At 42.0% G+C, this 14600-nt stretch overlaps 1 protein-coding gene across 1 annotated transcript in view; it reads right to left on the reverse strand.

Annotated features, from left to right (window-relative positions):
- ZGRF1 (zinc finger GRF-type containing 1) overlaps window positions 1-14600 on the reverse strand; it is a 62662-nt gene that overhangs the window by 22381 nt on the left and 25681 nt on the right. Inside the window, exons 11-18 of the mRNA XM_033135539.1 lie at window positions 10584-10689; window positions 10404-10501; window positions 8079-8202; window positions 5637-6265; window positions 4825-4963; window positions 3939-4123; window positions 2680-2876; window positions 1492-1631 (exon numbers count right to left, since the gene is read on the reverse strand). Coding sequence (XP_032991430.1) covers window positions 1492-1631; window positions 2680-2876; window positions 3939-4123; window positions 4825-4963; window positions 5637-6265; window positions 8079-8202; window positions 10404-10501; window positions 10584-10689 — 1618 coding nt within the window. The remainder of the gene's footprint in view (window positions 1-1491; window positions 1632-2679; window positions 2877-3938; window positions 4124-4824; window positions 4964-5636; window positions 6266-8078; window positions 8203-10403; window positions 10502-10583; window positions 10690-14600) is intronic.

Genomic DNA, 14600 nt, shown 5'->3' on the forward strand with positions numbered 1-14600 from the left:
ACACACAAGACTCCAAGTGGACTGACAATTTTCTCAAGCGCTATGCCAATAAGAAATCCTTAATAAACTTGAAAGAAAAATAAGGTCAAACACAAAACTTTAAACAATTAATACAAATTACAGGTGAATAATTTTAGACCTGAGCATAGGGAAAGATTTTTAAAACAAGACACAAAAAGCATTTCATTTTTGACAATGACAATTCTGACTATATTCAATATCTGACTATATTCAAAAAGAATTTTTGTTTATCTAAAGATACCTTCAATAAGTGAAAAGACATGATCCAGACTGAGAGCAGATAGTCACAATATCCATGATGAACAAAAGATTAACATGTACAACATACAAAAACGATAAACAAGTAAGTTACAAACAGCACAACAGTAAAATGGGTAAGAACACACTTGACCAACACGCATATGAAGGAAGAGCTACTCACCACCACCAGTGGGCAGAGAAATGCAAACTAAAACCAGTGACATCAACTTAGGCCCATCCGAGTGGCTGAGCCAAGACAGCAGGAGTGCAAGCACGTGGGACATCAGTGTGGCACTGTGGCATCTCCATCCCGTGTAATGTCCAAAGAGACCCCACACTTCACAGGAGATACGAGAGCATTTACATGCACTGTCCACACGGTGTGGAAACAACGACCACAGAGGAAGAGAGACAGAACAAGCTGTGGTGCAGTCACAAACTCACACTCACACACACGCAGCCCAAACACACCGTCTAGACGCAGATTTAGATCACGACCACAAGCTATATATGTTGCAGCAATATGCTGTGAAGAGACAGAGGTAAGTTCCAGGAGATACATATAGAATTGTATCATCTTAATAGCGTTAAAAAAATAACATTTTAAATGGCTCTTTAGGAATTCATGTATGTGAACCTACAGACAAAGGGAAGATGCTGACGAACACAGGGATTTAAGGGACAGTCACTTCAGGTCGGGAAACAGCCAGGTAGTGGGGTTACTGTGTATGAAATGCACGTTGCTATAAAGGTTAAAGCTAGTTGACAACCAGTGACGAGAACAGGTTGTGAAACCAAAGATGATGATTAACCCAATTTAGTACATCTAAAGGCTTTACTAAAAAATGTTTTGGATTTTATTTCCAAATCTACAGAATTTGGGATCCAGTGTTGTTAAACTGTGCAGACAATGACAGAAGTATTGATAAGCTCATTACATTTTCAGTTTGTTTTAACATTAGGTCAGAGTGTAGTTGAATCAATATGCTTATTTATAGGATGCCAAGAACATTGTGACTTTTTAAACAAAATTAAACAGTTATTCGTAGCTTTTAATAGATTTTTAAAAACCAAAAATGTATAACATGCTTTGTGAAATGGTCCAATGTACTATACAACTCACAATATAACTCTATTAAACTGTACTTTAAAAAGTCTCTCTAATATAGAGAATTCAGAGTAGCGTGAGAATTCAGAACAGACACAGGGCGGCCCCCGCCACCAGCTCACCTTTGCTGTAAGTTGAAGAACTTTCCTTTCGACTCAGTTTAAGATAAAGTTTGCTGTTAGGCTCACTGTAAAATCCAGGATGTACTGTTGTGAATCTCTTTAGTTTGCCAGACTGTTTTCTCTGAAAATCAAATCCTTTCCTGCAAAATAAGTAAAAAGCAAAAATGAATTTGAATACTGCAGTACATGTTTTTTCTTAGTTGAGATATAAGTGACATATACAACATTATATTAGCTTCAGGTGTACAACAGTGATTCGGCAAGTCTGTTGTGAAGTGATCACCATGGTAAGTGCAGGGAACATCCATCACCACAGTTATAAATTTTTTTCTTGTGATGAGAACTTTTAAGATTTACTCTTTTAGCAAATTTAAATATATGATACAGTATGAAACACAGTCAACCTGCTGTACATTACATCCCCAGGACTCATTTATTTCACAACCGAAAGTTTGAAGATACAAATGTTTTTTAAAATCTTTAAGGAAAATCAAAGAACCAAGGGCTCTGTGTGTTTATACACTTTATGCAGATATACAGAATGAAGACATACTGTGTCAAAGGAAGAAAACAGCAACCCTCAGAGTTATCATTAAATGTTTTAAGAGACTGTGACAGGAAACATCTAAAACCTCAGCTGCTATAACTGCCAAATGGGAACAAGGAATTATCCCCATTATTTCCATACCTCATAGGTAACTGTGATGATTAAAGGAAATAATACATGCGAAGTGCTTAGAAGCCCCCAGCTCATACTATTCTTACACTATCACACAGATGCTCATGACATCTGCTTCTGGGGTGGTCCTGTTGCTATGGGACATGTTCCCAAAAGGAGCATTTCATCATCCCAGAAACTCTGTAGCCTGGGCTTATGAATGACCACGACCCTCCTCTCCTGCACTGATCAAAAATATTCTTGTGATTTGTTCGATACGGTTTGACGTAGGACACTAATTACATGTAATAAGGGTCAGAAAAACTGCATTCCTGCCAGTTACCTGCTTGATGTTTAGAGGGGCCAAAAAATAGCTTCAGAACATCATTCCCACATTCAAATTAGAAAAACTGAGGTCCTCTACTTTTTAGATCTTTTTTCTCACAGTCTCTTCTCAAACTAATGATAATCTGTGAGGTTACTATTTTCTGACCTAATTAGAGGCCATTATTTGGCATTATAACACACACCTCACCAACAGCTGGCATTCCTCATAGAGGGGTATGGTTTGACTTCTTAAGTACAAGCCGATACTCTTTATGTCACTTAAAACCATACTGGCTGGAGATTCTTTCTGTGTTAAATTTCCTGGGGTCTCTTTTTCAAGCCACTTGAAAAATTTACATTGGTCAGCTTTGGGTGCATCACAGGTATAAAAAAGACGGCCCTGAGAGTAAGAAGATACTAAAATTTAGTGAGAAAAACATTGATCTAAGTTTTACTGTTTCTGTGTTATGTTTGTCAAAACTTTCATAAAGTTTGCTCGCCATCACCCTCAATAAATTAGTCCTTAACAACCTAATCTCTTTGTTAATTTAAATAATAAATTAAAATTTAAAACCACCTAGTTTTCCATCTGTTGTCTCATCATCAAAAAACTACATTATCCTAAGACTATAAGCTTATTTGAAACATAAAATTTATTGTTTTTGATTTAAAATGATCCCGGAAACAGAGCATTTTGTGCATTTCCTTTTCTCTCCCATAAGTGCATGTGTGCACACACAAGGACACACGTGTAGAGTGTTGTTTTCAAAATAAAACTCAGACAATAACATATTTTCTGTCATCTCACCCTTGTGCCCAACAGCATAGCACAAGTATGACAACCATGTCGTCAAATAATCTTAGGAAGACTTTTAGTGCCTCTGTAACGTTTCATCCTACGGTTCTAATATGACTCATGGGCTCTTGCTTTTGACAACTACATGTAAGGTTTCCACACTCAGCTAAGGATGAGGCGGAATGCGCGAATAGTGGAGGAAGCTGTTATGACAAGTGAAGCGCGGTCTTCCATTGAGGACACTCCATGTATCAACACAGAACACACACTAACTTCCTTCACAATAACACGCATTCAGCACATAAATGCAGTCCGGACGCCTGTCTGTCCCTGGCACTGGGGGCCACCGAGAGCTCCTTGGCGCTGGGCTGGCACTGCGATGGGCATGACCCCACCCCCCATCAGCTGGAGGATCACACCACGTGCCGTCCGTCCTTGTCTCTGCACCACTGGGTGCACAGTTAGTGCTGGGGAACCTGAAAGTTGATCATCAGTCCTGTTTTTGTACCCAGAGCACAGGTCGCCCTCTAGGAACGACGTGCTGTGAGCATGTTTGTTACTGAAGGCTCCTGGAGACCTTTTCTTCTGAGCTTCTCACAAAGCAGCAGGCGCCCAGCCCTTTACGAGACAAGCGTCAGCGGCAAAGGAGGCGAGAGGGAGCCGCACCTTGTTGGGACCGTCCTTCTGAACCACGACAAGCTTTGCAGGCTGATGATGATGGCAGGATGGCACACTACTTTCTACATTTTTCAGTTTCTCTCCTTTTGACGACATGTAAAATGATATGTCAACTTTCGAAAGAGCTTTGTGCAACCTTTGTGCCAGCCCAAACAGCAATATATTTAGATGTTCTACAAAAAAAGATACAGAGGAAAATTAAATACAGAATAATTTCGTGTTTGGACCGCATATGTGCTGTTGGTTAGCTAAATTTGAAAACAGCCTTTTAACAGAGTAAACTATAGTCTCATACTAATACCCACTTTTCTTTTAAACTAAAGTTTATTGGGGTGACAATTGTTAATAAAGTTACATAGGTTTCAGTTGTACAATTCTATAATACATCATCTATGTATCACATTGTATGTTCACCACCCAGAGTCAATTTTCCTTCCATCACCATATATTTGACCCTGTTTACCCTCTTCTAAAATCCCCCTCCCCCTTACCATCTGGTAACCTAATACCCACTTTTTAAAGGCAAGTTTTGCCCTCTACAACAGAACAAACTGTGGAAACTAATCATGCATGCAAAAGGAGAGAAACAGTATTTCCTACTTAACAGAACCATTTGTGACACTTCTACTTTAAAAGAAAATGAAAACTATCACTGGAAAAAGATAATGCAGTCATTTCCCACTTTTAAAACTCAACTTGATCTGAAATTAAGGTAAGCTACTGTCAAAAACTGGAATGAACACACAAAACATAACAAATCTCAAGGAGAGACGTTAGTATGGAAATTCACAAGTCATCACACTCTTTCACAGTTGTACCTACCACTTACTTAGTGGCGGTCAGTCGTAATGGAACGCAAAGGTAACAGTCATACCTCTGAGACACGATGCAAAGACCTGCCTGTACTGAGCAGGAGACTGAAAATGGGCTGGTATGCGTACGTGCCTTTGTGGGAGGTGAGAGGATTTTATCTTCTGCCCACTTGGGAAGCACAGCTCAGAGCCACTTATCTCCTGAAATGGAATAATTCAAGTTATTATAATAACTACAAAAAAATGCTGTTGGCTAGTGAGTAAATTATTTGCTATAGATATACTTAAGAAAATAAACAATTTAAAAAAAATTCCAGAATTCTTTAAAATAATTTTTCACTTTTAGATGAGAAACCACTATAGCAAGAATGGCTATGCATGACACTTATTAACAAGTAAGATTAACTGTCCCTTCGTAAGTCTTTAAATAGTTTTTGCCAGGAAAAACTCAAACTGATGTGAATGAATCATTTTGTATCGCTCTTTCTGATTAAAACTGTAGTAAGAATTGCTCACAACCAACGTGTAGAAAGACGTACTTTACTGATACTGATCTGATCAGCAAAACTGAGCTGATTGTGTGAAATAAAAATAATGTCAGTGACAGCAGTAATGAAGTGGCTGTGGGACCAGTCGGAGCTGTAATGAATAACCTGTTATGGGACAAAGCACATCACACACTTTTAAATACGTAATTTCACTTCATGGTCACAACTACTAGGGAAGATCTTAAATCAAAGATGTGACTAGCTAGAGTCATGGAAATTCTAAAAAAATAAAAAGCCATCGGCTTCAAGAGTAAAATCATTGCTCTCGCTGAAATTCCGACAATAACCACTGGGAAAAATGTAGAGACACGGGTACGTTTCCTCACCTGTGCACCTCCTGTTACATTGTGCTCATAGCAGGCAGGCTCCCCGGACAGGTTGGGAAGTTCCTCCAGCTTGGAAGTCTGCTTTAAATTCAAAGACAGTGCTTGCTTTCTGCAAAGTAGACCCTGGCCGCTAAAATGCAGCTGCTGTTGACGGAGCACGCTTTTGATCACCTGCAAACGGACGGCACCTAACTGGCTTCCCTCCACAGCATTGCCGTGGCGTTCACCCGTGTCACCAGAACATGGCCCAGAAGTGGCCTCGGCAAGGAAGCCGTCTGTAAATTTCCTATCAGCTCTGCTTGGAGCCGTCGAGTTGCACTGGGGTAAGTTCTGATATTTCAGCCACTTGCTTTGAGAAGACACATGATCGAGAAGTGAAGTGTCTGCTGATGTCACCTCCCTGGATTCTCTGGTTTCACTCTGGTCCTCGGGCCCAAAGCTGAAGGAAGGTACCGTTGCACCTTCACACACAACTGTGGGGGCAGCAGAAGCCTCCCACTTGTCACAGCCAGTTGTATGTGAACGAGGACCCACGTCAGCTGGCCCAGTAATAAGTGGGAGTCGCATCCTGCTTACTGATGGAAGCCTCTGGAAGTTCTTAGTCTCCACAGAACTGAATTGTGTCATCACTGAAAAACAAAGCCAATTAAATAAAAACATATTAAGGTCACTATCCAGGCTCTAGAAAACAATAAGTATCTACACAAAAGAGCAAAAGTACCAATTTGCATTGGGAAAAAACAACAACAAAAAGAAAACACATAATTTTGAGGCAGCTGGATGGCTGGCTCAGTTGGTTAGAGAGCGAGCTTTCAACAACAAGGTTGCCTGTTCGGTTCCCGCACGGGATGGTGGGCTGTGCTCCCTGCAACTAAAGATTGAAAATGGCGACTGGACTTGGAGCTGAGGTGCCCTGGAGAAACACACTGTTCCCCAATATTCCCCAATAAAAATTTAAAAAGAAAACACATCATTTTCTTTCTTTTTTTAAAATAAAAAAAATTTAATGGTTTTAGTCTCAAAAAAGAAAATCACATTTCAGAGCTTAATTAATAGACTGAAACTTTTCTAAGGTTAATGAACTTGAAACCATCCTTTTCTTGTCCCCGTTAGCTAAGGGTTTGCCCCCAATTACTATGCCATGTTTACTCAGCACTCACGTGTTCAGAGTACTTTGAGCCAAGAAGCCCGCCTACCTGACGCCCTCACTGGGCAGCGAAAGGCGAAGCTTGGAGGTGACAGGACCGTGGCTGGCAGCCCAGTCTGGTTCCAAGTTCACACCCCTTGTCAAGACTGTAGCCATGCTGTTTGCCTGGCTGTGTGACTAACTTCCGTCACACTTCTATTACACTTGTGAATTAATATTGACCTTCTGGGTCAAGGAGGTTCTAGCCTTATTTTGATCTATTGATGTGTGATAAGCATTCAATCCTGGTCAATATGTTTTGGCCGATTTTGGCTGAGGGTTAGTAAAAGATATATTCCTGAAAATGTAAAAAGCAACAGTAAGTATTTGTTGATGAAAAAGTGCATGATTGACGCTGCATGGGAACAAGCAAGCATGGGAACGAGCAAGCGTGAAGTTTTCACCTGCTTTGTAACAAGAGACCTCCCTGGCAGTCTCTCCTTTGTGGGAAATAAACTCGAGACCACAAGGAAGCTGCCAGAGCAGGTGTGAGCCAATGACATTCTTTTATAAAGTGTCAGGTTGTGATTCTAGCGAGTCCACCAAGCAACACTGACAGGACAGGTAAAACCCCGCAGGCGGGAGCTCCACGGAGTGACTGAGAGTCGGCACTTGCCACAGCTTGCATCCCACGGCCTCGCTTCCTGTACCAGGCAGACCACTCACTCCTCTGCAGGCCGCTGAGCCCATAAAGGACAGAGTCCTTTATCTCATCCACCCAGGACAAGTCTCCCTACAATCTCACCCACCATGACATCAGGATGGGCCGGCACTGATGAGATTACAGGAAGAGACAGCAAAGGACGAGTGAGTGCAGGTGCAGGAAGCGCAGAGGCCTGAGCGCACGGCCTGGCCAGATGGCTCCCTGACGGGGTGGAGAAGGGGAAAATGAGTGCTTAGGCTAAGGTCAGTCAGTGGTGCAGCCCAGACATCCGATGACTCGCTCTCCGCAAGGCAGAGAGGCCAGGCTGGGGTGTTACAGCTGTGACAAGCAGTGCGATGGAAGAGACACTTGGGAGGTCTGTGAAGAAGCTGAGAGGAGACAGAGGGACGTGAGCGGAAGGAGTGCTGTGCTGGGAAGTGAGAGCCACCTGTTACAGAAAAGCCACCAGGGAGATGGGGTGGGAGCTACAGAGGGTTGTGTGTGCACAGAATCTGGCTCCACAGCATTTTAGTAACAATCTTTCCAGGAAAGCCTGCACTGCATGGACAAGTAGAAAAAGCGAAGTGGGAATAGTCCCCCGCTGAGAGGTCACCTGGCAAGGTCCTTGCTTTCAGGGCATCCGCAGAGAGTTCTAGCACCAAGTCTTCATCTCTTGAGTCCAAAGAAACAGTAGAAACAGGGCTTACTGGTGACATCTTTTGTTCTGGTGACGTCACCTATCCAGACAGAAACAAATATAGACCAACACCATCTTACTGCGTTTCCCCCCAGTGTGAATGAATTTAGAAATCTGCATGGTAAAAATAATGCTCCCATCCGGCCATGTAAAGCTGCAGCGCCAACCATTCTCCCAGTGACTGGACAGAACGAAGATACTGAGATACTGAGCATGGAGCCTGGTGCGCTTATTTGGATGGTGGGATGTGAAGACCAGTGGCTCAGGCTGGATGGAGCCGCGTGTCTGCAGCGGGAGGGCCCGAGCACGGAGCAGTGTCCCCTTATATCCCCAGATCCAGGACACTTGCAACCGATCTAAACTTCAAGGTATCACTCCCAAATGAGCCAGCTTTCGCAGCTGGCCCAGGCCCGTCACGTTAAACTTCTCTCTTAGAACAGTCTTGAAATCTGCTGCTGCTTCCAGAAACTAATCTTAAAAATCTACTATGATGATCACATTTAAGTCCATAGTTGTATAAGAACAGTATAAAAGAATAAAAGTTTGGAAGAAAACACAGCGAACTGCTCAGAGTGGTTTCTAACAGGGTGGGACAGAGGAAAGGGTTCTTTCACTTGTAACTTTATACACTTCTGAGTGGTTTGAAATTGTAAAAATGTGTGCATTTTTTTCCTGAGTAAATGACAATAAAGATAAAAAGTTTACATGCACATTTAAAACATTTCTGACCCGCCCCTTGGTTCTCGGTGCTGTGCTGGAACCTCAGAACAGACCCAAAAAGAAACAGACAGGCGGGACACTGCAGTGCAGCTGGGGCAACAGAGGGCCTACTGTGCGCAGGGACAGCTCAGGCCCTTCCGTCATTACCCTACATGTAGTGCTCACCACAATGGGAGGTGGGCACCCCACTTCCTCGTGTTACAGCTGAGGGATGAACGGAAGCAGCTAAGCAGTTACACTGGCTTCAGTTTATGCAGCGTATAAGCAGCAGAGTGGAGTTCAAACTGAGACGTTCTAGATAGATCTCACTGCACCCCCAACGAAAACGACAACAAAGGGCGAGACTCACTGAGCATTCATCCCACTGGTCACCACACGACCTGCTCCCCACACCGGCCAGTTCCTGCACGAGAACCCAGCTTCTGCGAGGCAGGTCTGGTCTGCGGCGCTCACAGGCCGAGCTCCAGCCCCTGGGCCAGGGCGACACACGGCGGCCACTCGAGTATTTGGTGCGTGGACGGCTGACTAATGTGTGTGTCCACATACACCGCCCCCACTCTCTTGCCTCTCACTCACCATTCCACCCACTTTAAATTGGCCTCCACCCTCCCTGCTTCAGAGACTGGTCTCACCAAGGTCATGACGACCTAAAAGGTGCTGAACGAACGTGTCTCTGCTGTCACTTACCGGATGTCTGCGCAGTTACCGACAGAACGAACCCTCACCTCTCCTGACTCTCGAGAACATAACATCAAAGTCTCTTCTCTCATCTCTAAAGGGACCCACACTCTCTCGGTGCTTTCGGCACCTCTGTGTGCAACAGAGAACACACAAGCTTCTCCTCCGAGCCAGACCACGGACCCTGCTTCCTACTTAGCACCTCTACTCAGCGTCTCATAGGCATTCCTTCTCTATCCCTACATGCTCACCATACACGTTCCTCCCTGCTGTGGACTGAATCATTCCGCCACCCACAATGTGACTGTGTGTGGAGACAGGGCCTCTAGGAGGTAAGAATGGCTGATGAGCTCACGGGAGTGGGGCCCTGACACGGGACCATCCGTAGCCGTAGGAGAAGCGATGTCCCCCACCCCCCTCCCGACACACATGCACACCCTAGGACAGGCCATGTGGGGACACAGTGAGAAGGCAGCCACCTGTAAGCCAGCAAGAGAGGCCTCCCCAGAAAATACAATCAGCCAGAACCTTGATCTTGGACTTGTGACTCTATCTCTTACCTTCTAATTATGTAGCCTGTCATTTCAGGGCATATTGCAAAAACGGAAACATCTCAGAATAACAAAGATAGCTGTCATCCCCATTCTGTTACTTATTCTATCAGAAATCACTCCTGTTTCACCACTAAAACAATGTTGGTTGGTTGTTGATAAACTTTCTTGATCATGTTAGAAAAATTAACCAGTCTTAAAATGTTTACCTGTGTAGTTTTTAATAGATTCATTTTTTAAGAATACCCAAACTTTTTACTCCCAGCTATTAAAACTTTGTTTTACGTGATACCTTATTTGCTTCCCATGAAGTCTGCTCTGCCGACTTGAAATTGTAATCCAAATGGTGGTGTGAATGTCGTGGATCTTTCAGAGGAAAATCTAAAATTGCTGGAGGGAAAAAACATGGGACTTTACCTACGTCTGTTCATTGTCAAGTAACTTTTAACGTTCCATTTTATTTATAACTTACTTAAATCCTTTTCAGTTGAGTCCTTATTAGACTCAGTGATTACTTGAAAATGGTCTTCAATATTAAAGCTCGTACCTCCTTCTGGAAAGTTTTCTTCATCTGTGAACTAGAAAGCAGAGATCCATTTATCTGTTTACTTAGTAAAAAGAAAAGGTGTGTGTGTGCACATATCTGGCCTTAGCTTCCTATGTATACACACACACCTGCAGTTCATGGTCATAGCTGAGACAGAAACAGCACAGGAGTGACAGCCCCCCCGCTGCCACTGCTGGTGCACAGCCACATGGCCACTGAGCTGTCGTCAGTTAACATGCGCTATGCGTTGGTAATGCTACATGTGCTGAGTAAGTGTGCTGCTTCAATGTCTTCAAGAAGATGACACGATGGTTTAGCACTGAACCAAAGTATATTGTGGTCACAGAAAGACAAGAAAACAAAGCGGTGTGATGTGCACGAAGAATGTACACCCACCTAAATCTAAAAGACTTCCGTCCATAAACATAACATGAAAAAGCTAACTGCAGGTGGAAAAGCTCTGGAGACCTGTTTCATCACAGTAAGTAAACTTCACATCACTGACTGTACTCAAAAGACTAGCTAGGACCATGCATTTTATGGTACGTGTTTTATACCCCAATAAAAAAGTTTTAACAAGACCTCTGAGTGATAAAGCACAATGTAATGCCAACGGACTGCTCTTCTGTCTCAGCGCGATATAGTGGTGCTTCTTATATCAGACAGTGTCTTCTTAGAACTTGATGAAACACGGGATATTTTTAAAGTCCAGACACGGAGATGTGCAAGGGACCTACAGCACTGACCCTGGAAACTCATCTCTGTTGGCAGGTCCAGTCGTTTCGCCTTAGGACATTTTTTACAAACTCAGGATATAAACATGACCATACCAATGTTTGGAAAATAATCAGAAATAAAACAAATGAGCTAAGTTTCTTTTCTCAATACAGTCTTCTTTCCAAAAACACAGGAGATGAGAAACAAACATCCTCTATATTTGATGACACTAAGGAACAATGGTAACCATGAACTGCAATATATATGAAGAGGATGGAAAGTACAGACTTGGCAACATGGGAGAAAGTCAAAACTAAGTACCTGCTACAAGACAGCCCAGTGAGAACTAAGCTGATTTACCCCCACGACCATGCAAAGGCTTAGAAACTGGATGGAGTCCACAGGGGCTGCTGACAAAGTAGGACAAGAGGCTGAAAACATTGGATAGAAGTTCTAGAAACCAAGAAAATGGTGAGGAGGAAATAACCAAAGAAATAATTAAAATTTTTATAGGACTAGTGGACTTGTACCTGGGGGATGAAAAGATTCACCCAGTACCCAGTATACAGTGTTAATAAAATGAAGGAAGGTACATTACTGTGAAATTTCAGAAAACCAGGAATAAAGATGCTAAAAACTTCCAGAAGGAGAAAGCACTGTTAAATTTTAAAGAAAAGAGCAGATCACATCCTAACTATACTCATGCAAACTACCAATCAAGTATGAGAACAGAATAAAAACATTTTCAACAAGCAAAGTCCCCCCAAATTTTATCTCCCACAGCCCCCTTTCTTAGGAGGTACTCAAGATGTGCTCCAGCAAAACAAGGAGAAAAGACATGGTGTTCAAGATATAGGAACCCAAGCTCAGAAAGTTCTCAAGATGTCAAGTATAGAATGGAGATTGGAACAGAGATGGAGGACCTAGGAAAGACAATCGAGAAAAAAAATGAAGATTATTTGATAAGTTTGTGTGGATTCCTGTATTAAAGAGTATTTTATAAAGCTTTTAAAAGGTGTGAAAAATCTTTATCCCAATATTCAGAGAACACTAAGCAAATTTTTGAAAATGAGACAATTATAAACTAAGGGAGAAAAAAACAAAACTTATAAAAGAAAAAAATGTAAACATAGTTTACCAATTGGCTCAGCAGTGAAATATAAAAACATTTATAATAATGAAAATGCTGAATATGCATTCATCTAAAAATTGTGATATAGCAATAACAGGAGTCTGGGAGAGTATAAAGAGGGCATTCAAAAATAACTTATTTTACTTAACATAGCCACTGAAATCACTAGCTCTTGCTAAAGATACTGCAAAACCATGATAATAGGTAATAAAAGCATCAAGATTTATTTTAAAAAGCTCTAAATGAAGACTTAAGAGTTTTGGACCAGAAATCATAAAAGAAAACACTGATAGAGTTGATTACACAAAGAGTCAGTATTTATTGCCGGGAAAAATCATAAGCCGAGTCACAATAGTAACCAGTGAGGAAAAATGCTGACAGGTTGGTTTTCCTAACATAGAAAGAGCTCCTACAGGTCCATGTGTTGACCCGGGAACATCACGTTTGAGCCTCATGGGTCCAGTTACACACGATTGTTTCCAATGAGCACACAGTGGCCTCCACATCCCTGGTTCAGCAACCCTCCATTCAGCCAACTGCGGATCAAAGAAAGTATTTTCAACTGATGGTTGGGAATTGCAGATGTGGAGGGCTGACTGTGCATTGTTCTAGACTATTCTATGTAAGAATTTTGGTATCTACAGGAGCCCTGGAACCAGTGCCCTGTGGATACTGAGGGAGTCAAAAGTTATCTGTTATCTGGATTTTGGACGGGGGTGGGGTATAGGAGCTCCTGTGCTGGCCAAGTGTCAACTGTAACATCTGCAGGATCTCTGTACGAAAACTGCGAAATGTTACTGGGAGAACTGAAGATGGAAAGAGGGCTGTATTATTACAGTACTGAAAATATATCAATAAAATACTGTAGAAATGTTAATTCTCCCCAGATTTATATACACTGTGAAATTCCAATCAAATTCCCCCATGTTCACATGTGGAAATTGTTACACTAATTCTAAATGCACAAGGAAATGCAGAAAGCTAAGAACAAGGTGGGAGGATTTAAAGATGCATGACAACACATACTTTATAAGATGTAACGACTTCTAAAACTACAGACCAATGAATCAGAAGAGAAGCTAAAAACAGAAACAAAATATATGGACATCTGATTTATGGCAAAGGAGGCAATAAAAAAGAAGGGAGAAAAGACAGTTTTTTCAATAGGTCAACTGGATATATCCACCTGGAAAAAAACATGAAACTTGATCTGTACCTCAATACATAAAAATCCATTCCCGGTGAACTAAGTATAGATCAAAATGTGAAAGGTAAAATGATAAACCTTCTACAATATAGCATGAGAGAATAGCTTCACGACCTTGGGGTAGAGGAAGAATTCTTAAACAAGACATAAAAGCACTAATTGTAAAGGAAACAGATAAATTATATTATAGATAAATTAGATAAATTATATTATGTTAAAAATGATAAACTTCCATTCACCAAAAGGCATTATTAAGAGCTAAAGATAAGTCAGAGTTAGAAAGATATTTGCAAAGTATACAACTGACAATGAGAATGTATCCAAAATATATATAAAGTTCCAAAACTTCATTAAAAATACTTATGTACATCCATTAGAAACTGAGGAAGAAACCTGAACAGACACTTCCCTGAAAAGCACACAAAAGGGTCCCCACCTGTGATCTCCTGAAAGTAGAGACAGGTAACCCCAAGGCCAGGCAGCGAGACTAACACAAATGCCTGCAGCAGACTTATCCCTAAGAGCCTCATGTAAACAGCCCATGAAGCACGGATAAACGGTGTGCTCACACAAGGGGACGCCACACCGCAGTGACGGTGAGCACTGATAGCCACAGGCCACACCGGGGTGAGGTGCCAAAGTGCCACGATGAACAAGAGAAGACACGAAGTACACACTGTGTCTTATTCGTCCATTAACTAAAAATGTAAAGCAAAACTAATGTATGTAAGTCAAGACCATGGCTATCTTTGGGGGGATGGGAAAGGTGGGGCAAGAGGGGACAGCGGGGACTTCTGGGAGGTGGTGACGCTCTGTTTTCTAATAGTGGAGTTCACTTTCTGGTAGTTACTGAGCTGTGTGCTTACGGCCTGTGTGCTTATTTTGT

This window comes from Rhinolophus ferrumequinum, chromosome 18, assembly GCF_004115265.2.
Source record: "Rhinolophus ferrumequinum isolate MPI-CBG mRhiFer1 chromosome 18, mRhiFer1_v1.p, whole genome shotgun sequence".
Classification (NCBI taxonomy): Eukaryota; Metazoa; Chordata; class Mammalia; order Chiroptera; family Rhinolophidae; genus Rhinolophus; species Rhinolophus ferrumequinum.